This window comes from Synchiropus splendidus, chromosome 6, assembly GCF_027744825.2.
Source record: "Synchiropus splendidus isolate RoL2022-P1 chromosome 6, RoL_Sspl_1.0, whole genome shotgun sequence".
Taxonomy (NCBI): Eukaryota; Metazoa; Chordata; class Actinopteri; order Syngnathiformes; family Callionymidae; genus Synchiropus; species Synchiropus splendidus.
In genome coordinates, this window is record NC_071339.1 from 8,816,762 (window position 1) to 8,836,896 (window position 20,135).

Here is a 20,135-nt window from a genome sequence, read left to right on the forward strand (position 1 = left end):
CATTCTCTGCTGGGCCTTCCTGATGAGGGACCTGATGGTTGGCTTCCATTTGAGGTCCTTAGTGATGGTGGCTCCCGGGAAGCAGAAGGAGTCCGCAAAAATGGACGTCTCAGCGTCTGTTCCGTAATAAAATATAAATAAATGTTCTTGTAATGTCTTAGTTAAATGACTGATGTGGTCTTATTCACATTAACCAGTGACATTCCTCTTTAGTTTGTCGGTCTTTTGGTATTTTAACGTTCCTAATAAAGTTATTACAGTGGGCTAGATAAACAAAATTGGAGAGAATATTTAAAATAAAGCCGAGTAAATAATGAATGAGCCACCACCATGTCACTAACCACTGCTCTTCTAACGAGTCAGCCATTTTGAGCAACATGTGGTTACTTAACACGCGATGCTATTTTTCACAATACAAACTCAAATTGCACTCGAGTTTTCTTTTTTCGTTCTTTTTTAGCTTGCAGTATTACTTTTTATATGTCACGCAGTTGTCATTACATGTTTAAATGTCTTAATTCAATTAAGCATAAGTAGCTTCTATACTAATCAAATAATATCTCATTTCAATTAAAAAAACTATTCAGGTGGTTATATTTATTTGCAAAAAGACGGATTAAAAAAAAAGTAGAGTCAGGATACAGTTGTTTATTGGATGATAGTTGGATAAAAACAAATGCAATGAACACATTGAACTCATTCAGACCTGTTGTCGTAACTTCTCGTTCCATCTCTGAAGTGTATACAACAGCAAATTAGATAGAGAAAATCAGTTTGACTAAACAGTTGTGGTCATAGGTTGGCGGTGATGAACGACTGCTGACACAGCCACCATGGTTTGGTCGCTGACGTAGGAAGAACAGAGCATCTTTGTGCTCTCTGTGCCAGTGACGGTGAAGCGCTGGCAGTTAGTTGAAGGCAAGTCATGATGTCAAAATAATTTCAATGTTGACTTAAAAACATGAAATGGTGTAGCATTTTCACAAAGATGTACATCCTCTATACTGCTGATGTTTCTGGCAGGATTAACTGCTGGATGCAGATGATGGGTCATAGATGACGCACACGGAATAAGAGCACAGTTGAATCTCTTCTGCCACACCAGCATGTGCTCCCCCAATTATTCAAATAAAAAATTCTAATATTAAGTAAATACTGAGCCTCCCAATGAGCCTTCAATCAAAGGTACAAACACTCATGGGCATGGAGACACGATGAGTCAACATAATAGACATGATACTAACATTCTTCCATGAAGTAGTGAGGACCTGTGCAGCTGTAAGGGTTACCAGCGTCCTTTGTTAGGATCACCAAGCTGAAGAAGAAGAAACAACATGATTGACTTTTTTTTTTCAAATGTGGTTTTCTCATGGTTGACCGATAAAGCAGAATTGTCCAACATCTGGGAGCAGACACCGGAATAGCTTGGACTGAGAGCGACACCTACAAACAGACTTCAAGTCTGACAGGAAGTTTGTGCGTGTTTGTTTATGGAGGACAAAGACAGCTCATTCCATGGGGAAAGTAGGGATCCGTCATCATGAGTGGGAGGAGTCTTAATGCTGAGTCCACTTGATGGTCTTCAGATCGATTCCCTCCTGCACCAGCTCCCATAGAGGGCTGTGCACAGAAAAAATACATACTTAGCACATGTTTCATAGAGCAGATTTTTAAGCTGCAGGAACAGAAGTATCCTCCCTCTCTGCAAACACTTCAAGGCACCCATAACACACTATGCCACTTGGGGCATCCGGCGACACACTCACCTCATTTCTCTGAGTCTGCGAACCTGATGGATACATTTCTCTGCCGTGTAGTCGACTTCTTCTTCTGTGGTGAACCTGCCGATGCCAAACCTAACACACAGTTGGGTCGGAAACAAAATCAGCATCAGAGTTTGTCGTCACATCAGGGTGATTCGAATCCTCACCTGATGGAAGAGTGAGCCAAGTCTTCATCGGCCCCGATCGCTCGGAGGACGTACGAGGGCTCCAGGGACGCAGACGTACATGCGCTGTACACACAGCGCAACTTATTTAAGGATGCTATGATGCCTTTGATAGCAACAATTTTTCATCATTATTATGCATAATGTTCTGCAATTATTCCTCTAATTAATAATTCAAGAATCTGACTTCCCTGAAATGTCACCAAAAAAAGCAGCTCACCTTCCAGAAGAGAGAGCTACATCCTTCAGTGCCATCAGCAGACTCTCACCCTCCACATAAGCAAATGACAGGTTGATGCAGCCTGAATCAGCACACCAGCGCAGTGTGTCACATGAGTGTCGACATTCACAACAACCAGAAAATATGTACACAGAGTTCACCAGGGTAACGCTGCTCTGGATGTCCGTTCATGATGACATCAGGGATTTCACTCGTGATCCTCTGCACCAGGCGATTTGCTAGCGAGGATATTCTTTCATGGTCGTACTAGATAAAGACACGTAAAGTAAAGCCAAGCGCACATAGCATTTAAGATATACTTGGTAAGATACAGACATATGAACAAAATTGAAAACACAAGTGACACACATTATACATAAACACCAAATACAGACACAAAGATGACACCTCCATCTCTTTTTGGGCGATTCTGCAGGCGGCTCCGAGACCCACAGCCAGAGGTGTGGGAACCGTTCCGGAGCGTAGTCCGCGCTCTTGTCCGCCTCCATTTTGCAGCGGCTCCAAACGCACCCTGGGCCGCCGACGCACATACAGAGCCCCAACTCCTGACGCGAGAAACATGCTTTAGTATTCAGCATTCCACTTGAAAGCTCTTTTGTTGCATTGCTCCATTGTTGAGAGGTTTTGTGTATCATTTTAGTGTCCAAAAATGTACGAAAACAATCCTGAAGAACTGACTAAAATAAACGTATCAGCGATGCCAAAAATGTCAGCTCAGGTTTTGTTACAAAGCAAACAGTTGGAGCTGATATGAATGTGCCTGTGGTCTGCTAGAATCCACACCTAAGTCCACCTATTGTCTCTCAACTCCAGCGACAGAACCTTCGTGATTGAAAAACAAAGGGCGAGAATATTCACTAACTGGGTCATTTTATTTTAGAAGGCTTAAGTCCTACCTAGTGAAGCAGTTTTCACATTCAGAGTGTATATATATATATAAACATTCTTCTCTCCTCCATTAATAACCTAGCAGACAATATGAAAGCAAAATCAACCATTCAGCACCAAAAAATGGATCTTAAAATTCCATTACTCTCACCCTTCGGCCCATAAATCTTGTGCCCACTGATGGACATGAGGTCGATCTTCCAATCGGACACGTTGATGGGAATCTTTCCGACGGCTTGAGCCGCATCAGTGTGGAAGAATGTTCCTTTTGAACGACAAATGTGACCTGAGGACAAGAGAAGAACAGAGATTTAGTCTAGAAAAGTAGTACCACAAAAAACACCTGTTGTCTGTGACGGTGTCACTGATGGTGACACTCTTGTCTTAAAAGTAGCAGGGCGAATCTGTGCAATGATGATCATGAGGGCAAGAAGAAACTGCCAGCAGGAGTATTTTCGGCAGGCTACAAAACAATTTAAAGAAATTTGAGCACACAAATGAACACAACTAGAAGACATCCAGACAAACTTGAAAATGTGTCTAATTCCTCTTTTGTAAAAGAAAAGGGAGTCGATTGTTGATCTTCATTTTCAGCGAAAGAGCAAATGTGCAGACAACTTGGATTGCATTTCGTGGCCCACAAAGGTTTCCACCCTGAGACTCAAGCCCATGATTCCCAACTTAACAGCTGCCCTGTGAGGAGAACACTGGCGTTTGAAGACTCAGGCCGTAGGTCAAGTTAGGTGTCAAGTTCTTGCCGGCCACAGAGAATGACTTGGCCTCTGGTCTGGAGTCTGACTGACACAGTAAAGAATAAAATGTGTTGTCATAGTTACCGATCTCTTTGACAGGTTGCTTGACTCCAATCTCATTGTTGACAGTCATCACTGACACAAGAGATGTTTCGGGAGTGATTGAGGCTTCCAGCATCTGCAATGTGCAACACAAGCTTTCTGTAATGGGAAGGCAGTTTTATAATTGATAGATACTGAGAATTAATCCAATTGTCAAAGTTGCTGAAGGTTTCAGATGAATAGCTAGCGAGACGATATTTCTGTCCCATAACAATGGTGAAATGGAAGCACAACCAGAAAGGTTCCAAATTTTGTGGATGCACAAGGTATTTTGCGGAACATTGAATTGCAGTACAATAAGGTGAGAAAAAACCCTAAGTAGTAGAAATGCTTCTATTGAATACTTTTAATGTAATGGCTGATAGGCTGTTTTAAATTGGTTCATGTAGTTTGTTTATTCACCTCCAGATCTATCAATCCATTCTTCATCACCGGCAGGTATGTAACTTTAAATCCTTCAGCCTCCAAAATTCGACATGAGTCCAGAACACATTTGTGTTCAGTCTGGGTCGTGATCACGTGACGCTTCTTAGCCTGGTAGAACCGGCCCACACCCTGCAGGAGGACAGAGGACGGAGGTCATTGATCAGGTCTTGAAGATATATGATTGTTGTGAGAATAGAATATGACAAAATCATTTATTCAGATTATTTCTAAGATTTCTTCAATAGCATCTAGGAAATGTGTCCAGACAGGTCCTTAGTCAATGTCAAGTGTTAAGACACATGAGATACAGCAGACAGACGGCCCAATTTAATCCCTAAATAAAGCTGGCAGAGCAGTCGGTCAGACACAAGCGGCTTCTACCAAAGACCTGAAACATTGAATTTCTCATCTCTACACTTAGTTAACTATTATATTTAAACAAATACTGATGTTGGAGACAAACTCCACAAATAAGTTTCATTATAAAACTGTTTCAAGAGAGACTGTAGTGTGTCCAACACATGGAATAGAATGAAAATGGATATATCGTGATAGTATTTTTCATGATAATTATCGTCATCGCTGAAATTACAACATTTATTGTGATAACTTTTTTTGTCCATATCGCCCATTCCTAATGGAGAGAGACATCTCAGTGATCCTACTCCTGTTCTTCTCCATTCTTTATAGCCTGCATTCTTTTAAAGATGATGAAAAAGATGAATGAGCTCTCAATGTGTAGTTTGTCGCAGGACATATTACTGGAATCCATGTCCTTACATGGCAGTATCCTCTGAAGTTATTTCTGTTTAGTTTACATTTTTCTGCTGGACATCATTCATGAGGAAACGGGATGAAAAGCAGGAAAGAGGCAAGAATGAGCTGGTCCCTCACAACTTAATCAATCATGGGTACGGCTAGCTCCGCCTCCAGAAAAGAGAGGAAAGGCGAGTCCTTACATGGGATCATATCGACACATTCTTTTTTGGAAGGTAAGCAACTGTTGTTGGCAACTAAGCACCAAGTGTTAAGAGGTCTGAGTGCTTGTTTGAGCGTCAGAAAAGGGATGAAAAGGTGACCCGATTTTAGATGAAGAGACCCATGTTTACCTTAACGGCCATGTTGTTGGACTCTGTGGCTCCACTGGTGAAGATGATCTCTCTGGGATCAGCTCCGATCAGGTCTGCCACCTCCTGCTCAGAAGGTTACAATCAAATTCTGCAGACCTACTTATGGCGCTTGACTTTTGGTGCCAACCTGAAATATTCTGTGACACACAGTAGCTGTGTTGTGGCAACGTTCGCTGAGACAGAAAAAAAAGGTCTTTACCTTCCTCGCTGTCTCCATGGCGCTCTCACTCTCCCAGCCATAAGCGTGTGTTCTGGAATGAGGGTTCCCGTAATAATTCACCTGGTAGGGTAACATGGCGTCCAGAACCCTTGGATCCTGCGCAGAGTAGCCGAGCAAAATGTTTATACGCCAAACCATTACATTAACAAAACACATCACATTCCTAAAAGTAAAGATAATCTGAGTGATAAGGTCTCTACAGATGGACATGGATGGATGGATAGATGATAAGATAAAGAAGACTCACCATCGGCGTGGTAGCCTGGAAGTCCATGTAAAGGGGGCGGAGCTCATCTACCTCTAGCAGATGTTTCTTTAACAGCTCTGTGACACAGAAACAATGCAGGCTCTTGCTCAGCACTGACCACGTGTTAAAATGAAAACACAATATTATGAAAAAGATTTTGTGACCCCAAGAATTGAATTAGAGATTTTTGATTAAGTTTCTGTTTGTGATGTCGCCATCTTTTTCTTTAATCAACTTAGATTTAAGTGAGTTTGATCATTCACATTCATCATCTGAACGGGTGGCCAGTAAAAACCTTAGCAAGGGTCACAAGTCTTACTGGGGACAGAGACAGACCTCTATACCATCTCAATCACATTTTAGTTGATGTATAGAAAATTATTGTGCATGTCACATGCTCGAGTCTTTATTCATGTTTACCATCACACATTTTAATTGCATTCAATACTATTGATTTTATTGGTTTAAAAGTTGTGTCTGAAGTTTTGGGATCCTCCTCATTGAGCTAAATTTAACTCCGAATGAATTAATCCGATTACGAATAGGATGAGGCTGAGAAAGGGAAACCATTGTGAATTTAGTGTCCAATGACTAAGGGATTTCTGCCAGTGTGTGTAATAACTGCTAGTATTTCATCTATGATTGTTAGCTATACGTTGGCCAAATGAAACACGTTGTATTATTCTCACAAGTACATTGTTCCGTAGTGGAAAATATTCGTGAAAATAGCCAAAATTCCGACTGATGCCGATGAATGAAGAGAAACGCTTTGATTAAACATGGCAATATTGTCATGTCCGGGACCAAACTGGAGATAACCTTGGATCTGTTTGCTGTGGCGTATCAAAGTTTCGGTGGTCAGCACTGAACTGCGTCATGATTTTGGTTAGCTTCCAGCGCAGACTCTAACAGCCAGTCTCGCCGACCGTGTCCTCACGCGTTACCTTTCTGTTGTGAGCTGGCCGCTCTTCGCTCGGAGCCAAGCCGAGGCGAGTGCCATGAGACCGGCCTGAGGAGCCGGGAGGCGACGGTCCTGCCGGAGCAGAGCATCGGGGCGGAGGGTGAGCGTCACCTGTAGACAACCTGACCTCCGCAGACCTCCACGCGCAGATGAAGAAAAAAAAACAGTCACGAAAAGTCTTCAAAACGACGTCAGTCCACCCTTCACGTCGTGATACAACTCGACAACTCCAGTATTTGTTGACTGATCAGAGTCGTGTGAGGGTAACGTTGCCGCCTGACACGTTACGTCTTCAAGAATGGTTAAGTTGAGCGTCACAGTAATGCAGTTTCCGTTTCATCCTTCAAATTAAGATGTTGTGAAACGTTATGTTTATAAAATACGCAATTCAATCCAAAAGTCAAAATTCAAAAAGACAGGATTATGAAATATATGCATTCTTGAAAGGGAGTGACTTCATCGTTTAAGTAAATAAATAAAACTATAACTATTTGAATAAATATGAGCGAAGGTTTCACATCAATAACGTCATAAATACCCACATTATATAGAAATGCAGCGACTGTTATTGGTGTTCTTATTAATGCCGTAAGCGTTCGAAATAAATAGCTTTTTTAACGCTTTACCGGAAGTTGATTTGCTCTAGCACATGTACCTTGATGAGGATAAAGGTCGTCGTTGCACAAGAAGCGGAAATGAAGAGCGGGACTTCCTGCAAACACCACGGGCTTTCATTGGCTGAGGCGTTTTGTTTTGATCGATGCGTCAAGGATGTTGGGCGGGGCTCTTGCCGTTCTGTGTGGAGTTACATGAACTTTTGACTGGATGGAGAACTCGTCCTTCATGTTTAAATCCCTAAATAATGAGACATGTGTATCGCTATGCGTACCTGTTATGATTGACATATTTATCACCACATCCCTCGCTGAAGTTTGTCTTCACTTCTTTGATCTGACTACGACAGAATTGCCAGATGGTCGTGAGGAATGTTAATGTCTGGGTGACTGCGATGCCTTCTACCTTCTGTTATTATAATTTTCCTCCAATAAACTGGTTAAAAAAAAAAAGAGACCTGTTGCAACTCACATGGACCCAAGATTCACCCAGCAGTCAATTTTGCTGAAGGAAAAGTTATGGTTTAGTGTGACAAAACATTCGTGTGGATCATTACATTCCAAACCACAAGAGAGGCCACACTCTTCAGTTTACTGGAAGAAGCTGTTCTTCAGTGGATAACGATATCCACATACATACATCAACAATTACATTTAGGAGGAGTCATTTTTTTCTTAGAATATACCAATGATTTCAAGAAGGAGGCAGAGCTGGAGGTAGCAGAGATGAAGATGCTGAGCTTCTCTCTGGGAGTGAGCAGGATGGATAGGATCAGGAAGCAGTAGATCAGAGGGACAGCACATGTCAGGTGTTTAGGAGACCAAGTCAGAGAGGTTAGATGGAGATGGTTTGGACATGTACAGAGGAGAGAGAGCCACTACAGTGGTAGGAAGATGTTGAGGTTGGAACTGCCAGGCAGAAGGTGGAGAGGAAGGCCAAAGAGGAGAGTTATGGAGGTGGTGAAGGAGGACATGAGGTTTGTAGGTTTGAGAGAAGAGGAAGCGGAGGACAGGGTGAGATGGAGGAGGATGATCCGCTGTGGCCACCCCTGAAGGGAGAAGCCGAAAGGAAAAGAAGAAGATACCAATGATTTCAAGAATCTAACGGCAGCAGTGATGAAACTGTTTACGCTGTCGTGGTTTGCTGGCTCCTCTAGATCTCTACAGCTGCAAGTGCACAGCTCAAGACCTTCACTATGATGCTCTTGTAGAAGGTGGTGAACAAGCGCAAGGGAAAAAAGTATAGGTGTATAATAAAGGCCATCTAATATAATCTAATCTTTGACAGAAGGACATTAAGATGAGACCCTATACAGCACAGAAACACAATACAAAGGGACACCAGTAGCTAATCGTCAAATATGTATTGCTCTAATAGGAGTTCCTTTGATTCCCTACATTGTGATGTCATAAAACAATTTTCTGCTTTATTCTAAGTCATTATAACGCCACGTGAAGCAACAATTGCTCATTTACGATCATAGCATGCTAAAACATTTCCTTCTAAAATCCGTTAAGATTGTTCATCTCTGAAATTGTGACTTCATTTTTTGGGGTGAATCAGGCTTGAATTCAAAAAAAATCTCAGCAAAATCATGGAGGGAATATTTGAATCCAGCAATTCCGTATGTATTTTTCTTTAATACTGCCACAGTTTTTTCTCAAAGTAAAGTGGGACGGTGTAAATAAACATTGGAGGAATAAGCCAAGAAAATGTGAAGCAAGCAATCTGATACTTCTGGTTTAGTGAAATGTGTGAGACACAATGAACAAGTACTTTAATTCTTTCAAATACTAAATGATGAATCCTATACAAGTACAGTAGCTATACTATGTTTTCGATGATTGTGTCTCCTCAGGAATCCCGACACGACTCCCTGGAAACACTCCGTGGAGCCCTGACTCAGGCTCTACATGACATCAGCTCTTTGAAAACACAGCTCAGCCAGAGAGACTCCAGAGAGGCCGAGCTGAAGGGGGAACTGCAGGAAAAGGAGCGCCTGCTCAACATTGAGCTTTCAAAGAGTTTGAATCCACATCATGTCTGTCTTGATTTTCCTAACGTGCTGGCTCAAATGAAGAGTGAGGAGAACAGCCACGCTCTGGAGTCCAGTCATGACAAAGACGATCTTAGGGAAACCAGTGGAAGCCAGATGTATGAGCTGAAAGACATGCTACAGAAGAAAGAATGCCTCCTGATCAAGGCAGTTCAGAAGGGACTGGCCAGGAACGTGGCTTACAACAACGTTCTAGCATTGTTGTCTGAGAAAGAGATGGAGCTGGATGAGTGGAAGAATAAGTTTGAGGCTTTAAAGCTGAGTCAAGGTGATGTGAAGGCCATGGAGGAGCTTCTGAGTCTTTATCAGGTGAAAGAAAGAGGTCAGTTGGACCTCCTTCAGCAGAGGAACCTGGAGATAGGCCATCTGAGGCGGGAGAACAAAAGCCTGAGGGAGAGACTGGAACACTCCAGAGAGAGTTGCCTCGATCAATTCTGGCAGAGAAAGGAGGGTAAAAGTGGGAACCTGGCAGATAAGGAATTGAAACTCTGCATGTCTGGAGACCAACGTCAGGTGTCACCTTTGAAGGTGAAAGAAACAGATTCTTCCTCCAGTGCTAAATACCTGTTGTTTGTGGTTTGAAAGTAAAACATAACTGCAATGTTCTGGCTTCTCTTGTTCAGAATGCTCTGGCACTTCATGAAGTCAACGCTCTGAGGGAGCAGCTCCAGTCCATAAAGGCTGAGCTGAAAAACCATTACAGAGAGAAGGAGCGCTTTTTCAACGAGGCCTTGGTCTACAGTCAACCCCAAAATGCCGTCCACGTTGATGATCCATTTGTGGAGGATAAGAAGAAGTTGGAAGTGAAGATCAAGGCACAAGGCTTTGAGAAAAAGAGCAATGGGAATGAACAAGGCGCAAGGCAGGAAACAGGCGACTCACGGGTGCCTGAGCCGAACGACCTTCCCCGAGAGAACAACTGTCGGGATTCCAACAAGGTATTCCAAAGAAGTTGGGCCAGGAACGTCGCCTACCACAATATTCTAGCGCTCCTGTCCGAGACAGAAACTGAGCTGATGGACTGGAAGATCAAGTTCACTCTTCAGGAGACTCAGGATGAGAGCAAGGCTCCGGAAGCGCTTCTGAATAATCGCCAGGTGAAAAGACAAGGTCATGTAGACCTCATTCAGAACTTGGGCCACAAGGTAGAGCAGCTGAGGGATCAGGGTGAAAGTCTGGAGAAAACTTTAACCATAGGAGAGATGCAGGAAGTGCAGTGTGTGGACCATGCAAACCAGGCTATTAATTCCCCAGTGCTTGAAGGAGACCAACTTCAGGTAAAACTCTTTTCTTTGATGAGTTTAAGTAAATGTGCTGGTCCTTCTTTTCTGTCTTGAGACAATCTCAGATCCTAACTGAGGGTACGCTGGTTAAGACAAGACTGAAGACAATCGTAGCTGTCTCTGTTTCAGGTTACGATGAAAAACGCAGCACAGGAGACGAAGAAGAAGAGAAGACACAACACCAGGAGGAGGAAGCAGAAGTACGACCAGGACCGCGCCAAGAAGACCAACCCTTGAGCTCACTTCTTTTATTTTCTACTCACAAGTGATTTAACAGTTCATACAGTTGTTTATCTTGCTGTGTTCACCTCAGGATCAGTCTGGCGTATCTGCCCCTGGAGATGTATTTAGTGAAACTGTCACTGAAAAAATTACACAGGGTCAACTCATATTGTTTTAACCTTTAACCCAGATTCTTCTTCTATAAAACTCAAAATGTAGTTGTAGTTTTCTTGATGTCATTGGCTCCTCAACTGTGCAGGTCTGGCTACACCCCAGTCCAGGGGAGGGCGCTAAAACCTCCCATGTTTTCAAACAACCACTATTGCACACCAAGAAGTAGTGACGTTTGCCCTTATGTCGTTTATCGTGTTCTGAAATATGGGAGTTTTTTAATCCACAGGGGCTCGTATATTCTGCTGTTGTAGTGGAGAACAGAAGGTAAGCCGTCTTTCTTTTCAAAAGTTTGTACTGACGTTTACTAAGGTGAGCAAACAAATGCTAAAGTCGCTAAGACGTTAGCGCTGAACAACTTCCTCCTCCCATGGCTTTATTGACATCCAAATGCTGCACAACCTCAAGACAAGATTGGTCTTAACATATTCACAGTAATTCGCCATCAAAACGGTGCATTCAGGAGAGGCTTATTCTTTTACACGGTCTTAATGCCAACACATTAGATCCATGTCAATATTGCAGGGTCCTGTTGACATCCAGGCAGGAGGGTTGTTATGGTGTGTCAACATTTGTACGGCACATCATAACAATACACGCCATAATATACATTATTTCTTATCGAAAGAAATTTGTTCTGATTCATCTACGGGGAAGTTGAAGAGGGTATAACTTCTACGAACATATACGCATTTGCAATTCAACCTTGAACAGAGGCTGCTATAGGAGACTGACATGGTAGTAACGTGTGTTTGATGGTAATATTTGCTATTGTAACATTTTTAACAGAAAAACAGTGTAAAAAACGTGGTTTACATCAAAGGGTTAGGGTTATTGAAAAAATCGAATTCAATGACTCTTGTTTTATATTAAACTTCAACAATTTTCACTGAGCTAAAAACTTTTAATAACATCAAAAAATAGCATCAGCTATCTGGCTTTCATGAAGTTGTTGTGACGTCTGGTGACTCCACAGTTGACATGATGCCCAGGGTTGGCACAAGTGACCAAAGCGATTGACAAAGACTCAGATGCCACCATGGGAACAACCACGAGTGAGCCGTGCATCTACGATAAGCTCTCGGAAAGCATCGACATCCTCCGACAGTCAGGCTACCGCTATGGAATGTCTGAGAGGGAGATCGAGAGGTTCATTAAGCAGGTTCTGGAGACGAATGAACCCAGAAGAGAGCCACCTCAGTTTCCCATCCTGAGAGCGACAGTCAAGGTCTGTGAAATCATTTCCTGGACATGAAATCTAGGTCTAGTTACCAAATGCCCGGGCCTATGTAAGACTCCGGGTCGGAACACGTTTCTCTTTCACCAATATAATGAAACCACTTGCAGTTTGTGGTGGCAGTGGGCTTCCTGCTGGTGGTGGTTCTAGCCTTCACCTACCCACAGAGTGGCCCTGAGCTCGGTCTGGTCCACCTGGGCTCCTACAACTGGTCCTCGCCGCTGAGCCACGTCCGGTTGCTGTCGCTACCCATTGCCAAGAAGTACAACCTGCAAGGTCAGAAGGCGAAGCGAAGGAAATTGAGTTATTTTGACTAAGCAGGCAATATTGAAAAACAATAAAATGTTTAGTACGTTTGGAAAAAATATCAAGACCTGACCCAATTCTTGTGCTGTCTCTTTGGGTTCAAAATTCTGTTGACTAGGTAGTGGTAGTGTCAAGCTTCATTAAAGTAGATAGTACATCCTGATCATCTGCTGCAGTTGAAGTCAAAACTGGCGGACAACTTCTAACACGTCTGCTGCAGGTTTTCATGAGTGGTGGAGTGGTGGTGCCCTCAGGCAGAACCTGGTCAACTGCTCAGGATGTGCGGAGATCTCCTCAGTTCTAGAGGTCCCAGAGAGCCTCAGGGGGATGGTGAATCTGCGACGGGGACCGCAGCTTGTCTTGCTCAAGGTACACTGCCAGCTGGGGGTTCTACAGCTCGGTCAGCCTCACTGTCACATTTCCACTTCAGGGCGGTGAGTCGCTCAGCATTCAGCGACAGCAGCTGGAAGAACTTTACTCTGCTCATTCTGGCTCCATGTTCATCCTGCTGGAGGAGGATGATGGTCAGCTGGAGAACCACGTAGTGCTTCCCCAAGGGCCTGCCAACTTCACTTTGCTCTGGTACCAATTCTTAAAATGCTGAGAGTTTGAACGAAGAACTTGTACGATGTTGTTGTCAAGATGTGAAGAGAACAGTTGTCCAGCAGGTGGTGGGGAAAAGTCAGATGAGATGAGAGACTGTTGGAAGCTTACTGGACTAGTATAAGATGCGACAGTCCATTTAGTATTGGTGTGCTAATACCTACTATCATTTTATCGTTTATATCTTATTTTTAGTTGCATAACTAGACTGATCAGGCAGCAGTTAACAAAGTATAAGTTTGAATTCGAAATGAACAATTGTGAATGTAACTGTCTTCATGTTATGAAGGAGGTTTAGCTCAGGCACCAGAGAGAAGGTTCTGCGGTGGCTGTTCCCTAAAGCAGAGCTCTGCCCCCTACTGGATAGCGTTGGGACTGTCCTGCAGCGCTGTATGGTCACTCACAGCATGAACTCGCAGAGTAAGGTAAGTCCAGCTTAGTGTTGTCACAGAGAGTGACCATCCGAGATGAGTGATTGTTGTTCATAATTCTAACAAGAGCTGACGTAGCACACGGTCAACTTCCACTGAGGTCAGGTAAACGGGTCGACGGGAATCTCCCAATGTTGGAGAATCCATTCATCCAAAGTACATTTTCAACACTGAAAAACTAACACTGTTGAAAACATAACCTCCTCGGCGGTGGTAGCTAGCAGTCGATTATTACCCATCATGCACGGCACTTGAGGTGGTGTGTGTCCGGTCCTCACGGCTGCTTCTCTTCTAGGGTGTCGGGGTGTCTGGCTGGTTGGTGGTGGGGGAGGGTCTACCCACAGTCCGGATTCTGCCCGTACCACGCTGCCAGAAGCACTGCAACTCCTTCAACCTGTGGCTCTCACCTGGAGACATTGGTAAACATTTAAAGATCCGAAGACTCACTCTCACTTCCTCTCACACTCACACGTTTGCTGCTCTTGCTGTCGTTGGTCCAACAGTCTATGCCGATACTCGCTACTGGCAGATGGATCTGTTCCCTGGCCGCGGGCAGAACATCATCTGTGACGGATCTGCTTTCTGATGTGGAGGGAGTTCTGGACGACATGATGCCTTCTTTATATAGAACGAAAGTCCTTACTGGAGTTGTGAGAACTGGATTCAAAAGCGTCAGGGTCAATGGGGTTCTTGTGTGTTTTCGTCTGGATAAATGAGTGCCAGTGATTTTTCTGAATCAACGTCAGGAGCCGGTGATTGGTACACTGATCATTATGGGATACAGTCCGGTCACATGGGCGAATGGAGAAAACAACGACAGAATTTAAGAAAAATTTTATTTTTGTAATTGTGGTGAGGTTCGCTGCTTCACTGGGATCGATCAGGTTTTTAAAAATAGTTTTCCGATTCAACAAAGCTGCTTCTGCTTATTTATTGTAGGTAATAGTTGTAAATATGGTGAAGCTTTTATTTAAATCTGCTCCAGCGTCAACACCCTGCTGTTTTAATGAAAGTATTTTGTCACTCATGGAATGAAGAAAATATGAAAACTGTTGAATGTTGGTTGATGCCAAACATTATAAACCATCTTTCAATGTTCACTTTGCACAAAATGTTAATAGTTTTGAGAAAATAAAGCTCATATTGTGTTCAATCGTTCGTCACATGATGCCGAAACTCACCTAGATAGTCATCAGTTAACAAGTTTGGAGTAGTGGGAAGAAACCAGAGTGCCATGAGGAAACCCTGACAAGCATCGGGCGGACACATAAACCCACACTTTCCTCAAGCTGGACAACAGGGAATGTATCACCCAGCATTACAAAATACAAGTAACATCCGACTTACGACCGGGATCAGTCCCGACCGACGGGTCGTAAGTCAGATTGGGCATAAGTGGAATGCCATTCAAAATAGTGACACGAGGGTTATAGGTACTACTGTAGTGGTAGATCGCTGTGTGAGAGTGAGATGCTGGTATACTGTGCTGTCGTACGCGATGCCACGCTGCTACGTGCTGCGGTGCCAGGCATTGAATTAAAAAAAATAAGCATCTGGCCACGGTCGTAAGTACGGGTGGACGTAAGTCGAGCAGGTCGCAGGTCGGATGTTACTTGTAAAACACAATGTTGAGAGAAAAGCTACTCAGAGGCCAAAACAAAGAAAAAAAAACATCCCCAGTATATTAATACAATGTCAAAAAAAAGGGTCAGGATTTCATGTCATGTCGCTTTTTTTGTTCCTAAACAGAGTAACAATGGAGTTATTCACTTTACAGAGGCACTGAAAAGCAGATAATAAAAATACATGATGCGACCAGCATTGTTAAAGACAAACAGCAGCAGCATATACAGGTAGTTCAACCAGAATAGTGCAATATGTTATAGTTTCTGCCAGCATTTTGAAATCTAAAAAACAATACAGCAACTGTAAGTGCGATTAAGTATTTCACATCTATTGTATAAAAACACTGCTCCTCTGGTCAGCAGACATCAGAAAGAATGAAACCCCAGAAAGAATGGAGAGTGAATGGACTGACTTGATGAATAAGAAGGAGGTTTTTGAACGAGCATGAGGGGTCACAGCGTATGATCTGAGAATCATCACTGCAGCTAGTGTGCTCCCAATTTATTCAAAGCAAAGTGGCCCTTCATGTTTGTGTCAGAGGACGAACCTGTTCAGCAGCTTGACCATATATGGCCCCAAATGTAATATGTTAATTTCGAGTAGACTTGCCAGTCTTACAATGTAAATTACAGTAAATTCCAGACTATAGAGTGCACCGGAATATTCACCACACCCACTAAATTTAAGGAGGAAAATAGATCTTGTTCATACATAAGCTGCACCGGTCTATAAGCCGCGGGTGCAGTGGTGCTGTATGCGCCGTAGAAAGGTCAATGGTGCACCCGGATGAAAAATCCATGAGTTTCACTTCTAAACTAGTTGACTCATGAAACAAACTCAGCAATGTTCTGAACTTGAATCATGAATTCCTCACAGCTTTTATTGACATTAAAGCGCTCAAAATGTGCTGTTTTCGGCAACACCTCAGCTGGTCTCAGCTGCTTCTTCTCGTGTCCAGACATCCAGGAGATCAGCTCTTTTGGCGGAGTTGCGGACACTCGGGCAAAAATTTTGCATTTTGAGCACTTCAAGCTAAATAAAACACCTGCGATTTCATCGGTTTAATGTGAAGAAGCGCATCATGGCACTCTTAAGCCAATAAAAACCTATATGTTCGCCAAGTCATTGTATTAGCCACAGGGTTCAGATGGTGAGACAAAAAGTAGCGACTTACAGAGTCACTGAAGTAGTAGAAGAAAGAAGGATAGATGGGTAGAGTATTCCTGATCATGTCGAGACCTTGGCAGTACAGATCTGTGCAGGGTTCTCCCCAGCCTTGTTACACTAGGAGAAATCCTCGGGAGAACCCTGCTACATAAAATTAGTCGAAAGGTCAGTCCAAAGTAGGTTCGGTTAAAAAAAATCACTCTGGGTTAAAAAGCAGATTCTTGCCAGGTCATGCGCTGTCTGCTAACAGGGGCGAGGACTCCGATGGCTCCGGCTTGGAGCTGCGTGACGGTGAGGCGCCACTAAGTGGCCAGTTGTAGAGGTGGCTGCCCTGGAGGTTCACTTCTGCTCTCAGGTTGATTTTCTTCAGAAAGACATGGGTTCACTCAGAGCAGAACAAAACCTTGTTGTATGTACAACTTCGATGACAAGTCACTTCTCATTCAAACGGTAGAAGAGACTCACCTGGAAGTCTCTGATGTAGGTGAGGAAGAAGCTTATGAAGGAGAAAGCCAGAGACCACTCTGAGATGGTGCTGATGATGTGAGCTGTGTAGCCCTGGACAACAAAGTGTGATCAGACAGCAAGACGCGGTGGCACAGTTTTAATGGTATTGAAATCTCACCGTTTCTCCAGGGATCCAGTGCAGCTTGTGGGCAACGTCCACCCCTGGTAAACTGCTGTACATGATGACTGAGGACACAAACACTGAGAGAAGAGTCAAGGAGCAAAGACGGGTCACCAGAGGTCAGGTTACTGGGGTCAGAGGAAGGATACTGCTGATGATGCTGGTCAGCGTCCACAAGCCAATGAAGAGGCGGATGATGTAGATGCTCCTGCTGTGCACATGAGGCTGCATGTATAGCGACAGCAGTGTCTGAGTCAGGATGTAGAGGGCGCCCACACCAAAGGTCAGGACCGCCCCAACTAAGTGCATGGAAAACACTGTGGTCTTCTGCTCACAAACAGAGAGTCAGATGCCGAACACACTGCAGAGGAAGGAGCTGATCCAGGAGCTGAGATCCTAACCTGGAAGTTTGCCACGACACACATCCCAAAGGAGCTGATCCAACCCAGAATGAGTCCAGACAGGTTCAGTTTATGGAGGCAGATCTCGTTGAGGGGAGTGAGACCCTCCACCTGCTTGTAGCGCACGTATACTGTTGCCATGCCTGCACACCAACACAGTTCAACAAGGTTCAACACAGAGCTATTCCTCTCCAGCGTTCACAGGTGACTTCAGCTTCAGTCTATTCTAGAGTTGATCTGGTATGCCTGACTGTGAGGACACATGGACCAGATGGGATGATGTTCCCTGGATGATTTGTTGTGATCATTGTGGAAAATGGCCACTGAAAATGAGCACAACTGAAACTGTATGCACTTCAAAAAAATCAAAATAATATCCTGAGAGATCCAAACATTCAGCTTCTGATTCACAGTGATAAGATAACTGTCATGCGTTTTATTCTGATGTTTTCCTCTTTCATCATGGCTGGAGTCTACACTCCTCTGCAAGCCAATGTGAACAATGCGCTGCAGACTCTCGGGAGCAGTTATACGTCTTCTTTATTGTCATGGGGGACTTCAATACAGCAAATTTAACCCGCAAACTCCCAAAGTTCAAACAGCACGTCAGCTGTCCCACCAGGGAATGCAACACGCTGGACCACTGCTACGCCACCATGAAAGGAGCATATCACTCTGGGACACTGTGATCACTGCTCGGCCAGTGTCATCCCAACAACATAGCTTACAACACTTTCAAAATATTACCTAAAACCGCTGAAACGTCCAGCATGATTCCAAACACACATCTTTCTGGCACCAATGTCCCAGTGTCACTGCAAAAGAAGCATTATAGCGTTATGAGTACATGCACACCACTTCTCTCAGACCTTCTCTCTAGCATTGCTGGATGAAGACTTTGCAGGGGGTTTATCTGGCAGGACCAGGTTCTCGTCAAGTGGCTGACCTGATATACGGCACCAGAGGATCCACATGTCTGAGCAAGACCGCCGTGACGTAGGCAAAGATGAAGGAAGCCGCCGTCCAGATGACCAGACCGGCGGGCAAGCAGCAGAGACCCTCCTGGAACCACCACATGACTGCTCCTCGCTGGAAACATCGGCGACAGAACACACAATATCATCACATCTATCTTACATACGACAACATAAGATTTCCGAGGTTATTGGCCAGCAGCTCCCATGAAAAGCAAGGCGATTACTTCATTTAAAAACATACTTGAGGACTCCTATGTGAGAGGTCATGGTCACATGAGTCCCACGAAGAAGTGAAACCGACAGCAGACTAAATACTTCTAATATGTGACGGTCTGCTCTTCATAAAGCACATGTACAGTGAGCCAAAGCAACAGCCAGAAAATCCATTTCCTTGAAGTTACGTCAAACGGCCTCAAGTGTTAGAAATCTTGTATTACTATGAGGTACATTTGCTTTGGTAAAATACAGATTTAAACGCGATTAATGCAGTTAATACGAAATGTTATTAAAGCTATGACCCTTATTTACAGCTAACGGCTAGCAGCTAAGTTAGCGTGCGGTGGTGTCATGTGACTGTTCAACTAATATGTGAAAACGTAACTGTATTTTTGTTTAAATTCGGAGTTATTTGAATGTAATATGAAAAAGCTTAATGGAACTCACGTTATCAACAACTCAAACCCGTTTCATCTTCCGTGTTACAGAGAAGACGCCACTTCACTCGAGTGCAGTCCAGACTCCGTCCTGGGAAGAAAACTCCACCTCGACATTCCAACTTCACAGGAAAGTCAAACGTTTCGGTTTCATTTGTCGGAAAAACTACAGTGTGGCGGCGCTATGGAGGAAAGATGACATTCGACCCACGCATGCGCAGCAGCGGGAAAACAGCGCCATCAATGTAGTGGCGACGGCATATATAGTAAACACAAGTGGTGAATCACAGATGCATGACACCGAATATATTGACAAAAAAAAAAAAAAAAAAACGACATTTCGATGACCATTCTCACTCTTCTTCGGTGATGTCAGGTCGCAAGGGCAAAGACTTGAGCGGCCCATGACTTTTAGGGGATACAAGCTAAATGCCAATGTTTGAGGGAGGATACAAAAATAACTTTCAATTATTGGCATTATTCTCCATTATTGGTGAATTATTCAACTGAAATAAAGCGAGAGAGATTAAAAATAGCAGCAAACGTGAGCAAACATGAGTAAATCACGGCAGCATTCTGAATAAATAGGGAGTGTCTCAATAAAATAAGATTTAGAGGAGCGGATCCTGATCTCTGCCATTAGATACCTGTATTCTATCTATTCTTGACAACATAAGCACATCAAAGTAGAAGAGAGAAACTCCCACTGAGGGCCACACTCAGAATGGAACTGGATCGGTGAAGGCAAGGGCAGAGGAGCCCCCACCATGAAGTCGTCCCTTGTCACGTTCCCTCTTGAACAGTACCACGAACCCGGTCCATGTGGAGCGGACGATCAAGCCCC

The 20,135-nt window shown here is 43.7% G+C and overlaps 4 protein-coding genes across 7 annotated transcripts; 2 read left to right on the forward strand and 2 right to left on the reverse strand.

Annotated features, from left to right (window-relative positions):
• Positions 1-622: 622 nt before the first annotated feature.
• Positions 623-7,223, reverse strand: nfs1 (NFS1 cysteine desulfurase). Its single transcript, XM_053867677.1, has 13 exons — positions 6,899-7,223; positions 5,955-6,031; positions 5,687-5,803; positions 5,467-5,550; positions 4,334-4,486; positions 3,914-4,007; positions 3,229-3,363; positions 2,577-2,734; positions 2,330-2,435; positions 2,169-2,250; positions 1,931-2,014; positions 1,767-1,856; positions 623-1,620 (listed from the first exon to the last, which is right to left on the reverse strand). The coding sequence occupies exons 1-13, from the start codon at positions 7,002-7,004 to the stop codon at positions 1,557-1,559; spliced, it is 1,350 nt and encodes a 449-aa protein (XP_053723652.1). The 5' UTR covers positions 7,005-7,223; the 3' UTR covers positions 623-1,556.
• On the forward strand, positions 6,836-11,309 carry LOC128760341 (girdin-like). 3 transcript variants are annotated; one of them, XM_053867676.1, is made up of 4 exons: positions 6,836-7,015; positions 9,389-10,114; positions 10,210-10,863; positions 10,984-11,309. In XM_053867676.1, exons 2-4 carry the CDS (start codon positions 9,605-9,607, stop codon positions 11,104-11,106), a joined length of 1,287 nt encoding a protein of 428 aa, XP_053723651.1. In that variant the 5' UTR covers positions 6,836-7,015; positions 9,389-9,604; the 3' UTR covers positions 11,107-11,309. The 3 variants fall into 3 exon arrangements, with proteins under 3 accessions (XP_053723651.1, XP_053723649.1, XP_053723650.1); XM_053867674.1 differs by lacking the exon at positions 6,836-7,015 and adding an exon at positions 8,954-9,154; XM_053867675.1 differs by lacking the exon at positions 6,836-7,015 and adding an exon at positions 8,957-9,154 and having other exon boundaries at positions 10,999-11,309.
• Positions 11,310-11,386: 77 nt separating this feature from the next.
• On the forward strand, positions 11,387-14,992 carry c6h6orf89 (chromosome 6 C6orf89 homolog). 2 transcript variants are annotated; one of them, XM_053867678.1, is made up of 8 exons: positions 11,387-11,529; positions 12,239-12,490; positions 12,610-12,775; positions 13,026-13,174; positions 13,236-13,387; positions 13,698-13,833; positions 14,135-14,258; positions 14,343-14,992. In XM_053867678.1, the coding sequence occupies exons 2-8, from the start codon at positions 12,302-12,304 to the stop codon at positions 14,423-14,425; spliced, it is 999 nt and encodes a 332-aa protein (XP_053723653.1). In that variant the 5' UTR covers positions 11,387-11,529; positions 12,239-12,301; the 3' UTR covers positions 14,426-14,992. The 2 variants fall into 2 exon arrangements, with proteins under 2 accessions (XP_053723653.1, XP_053723654.1); XM_053867679.1 differs by having other exon boundaries at positions 11,471-12,490.
• dram2b (DNA-damage regulated autophagy modulator 2b) lies at positions 14,661-19,492 on the reverse strand. Its single transcript, XM_053867680.1, has 8 exons — positions 19,302-19,492; positions 18,608-18,750; positions 18,409-18,476; positions 17,662-17,804; positions 17,410-17,587; positions 17,258-17,340; positions 17,098-17,190; positions 14,661-16,996 (listed from the first exon to the last, which is right to left on the reverse strand). The coding sequence occupies exons 2-8, from the start codon at positions 18,736-18,738 to the stop codon at positions 16,862-16,864; spliced, it is 831 nt and encodes a 276-aa protein (XP_053723655.1). The 5' UTR covers positions 18,739-18,750; positions 19,302-19,492; the 3' UTR covers positions 14,661-16,861.
• Positions 19,493-20,135: the final 643 nt, after the last annotated feature.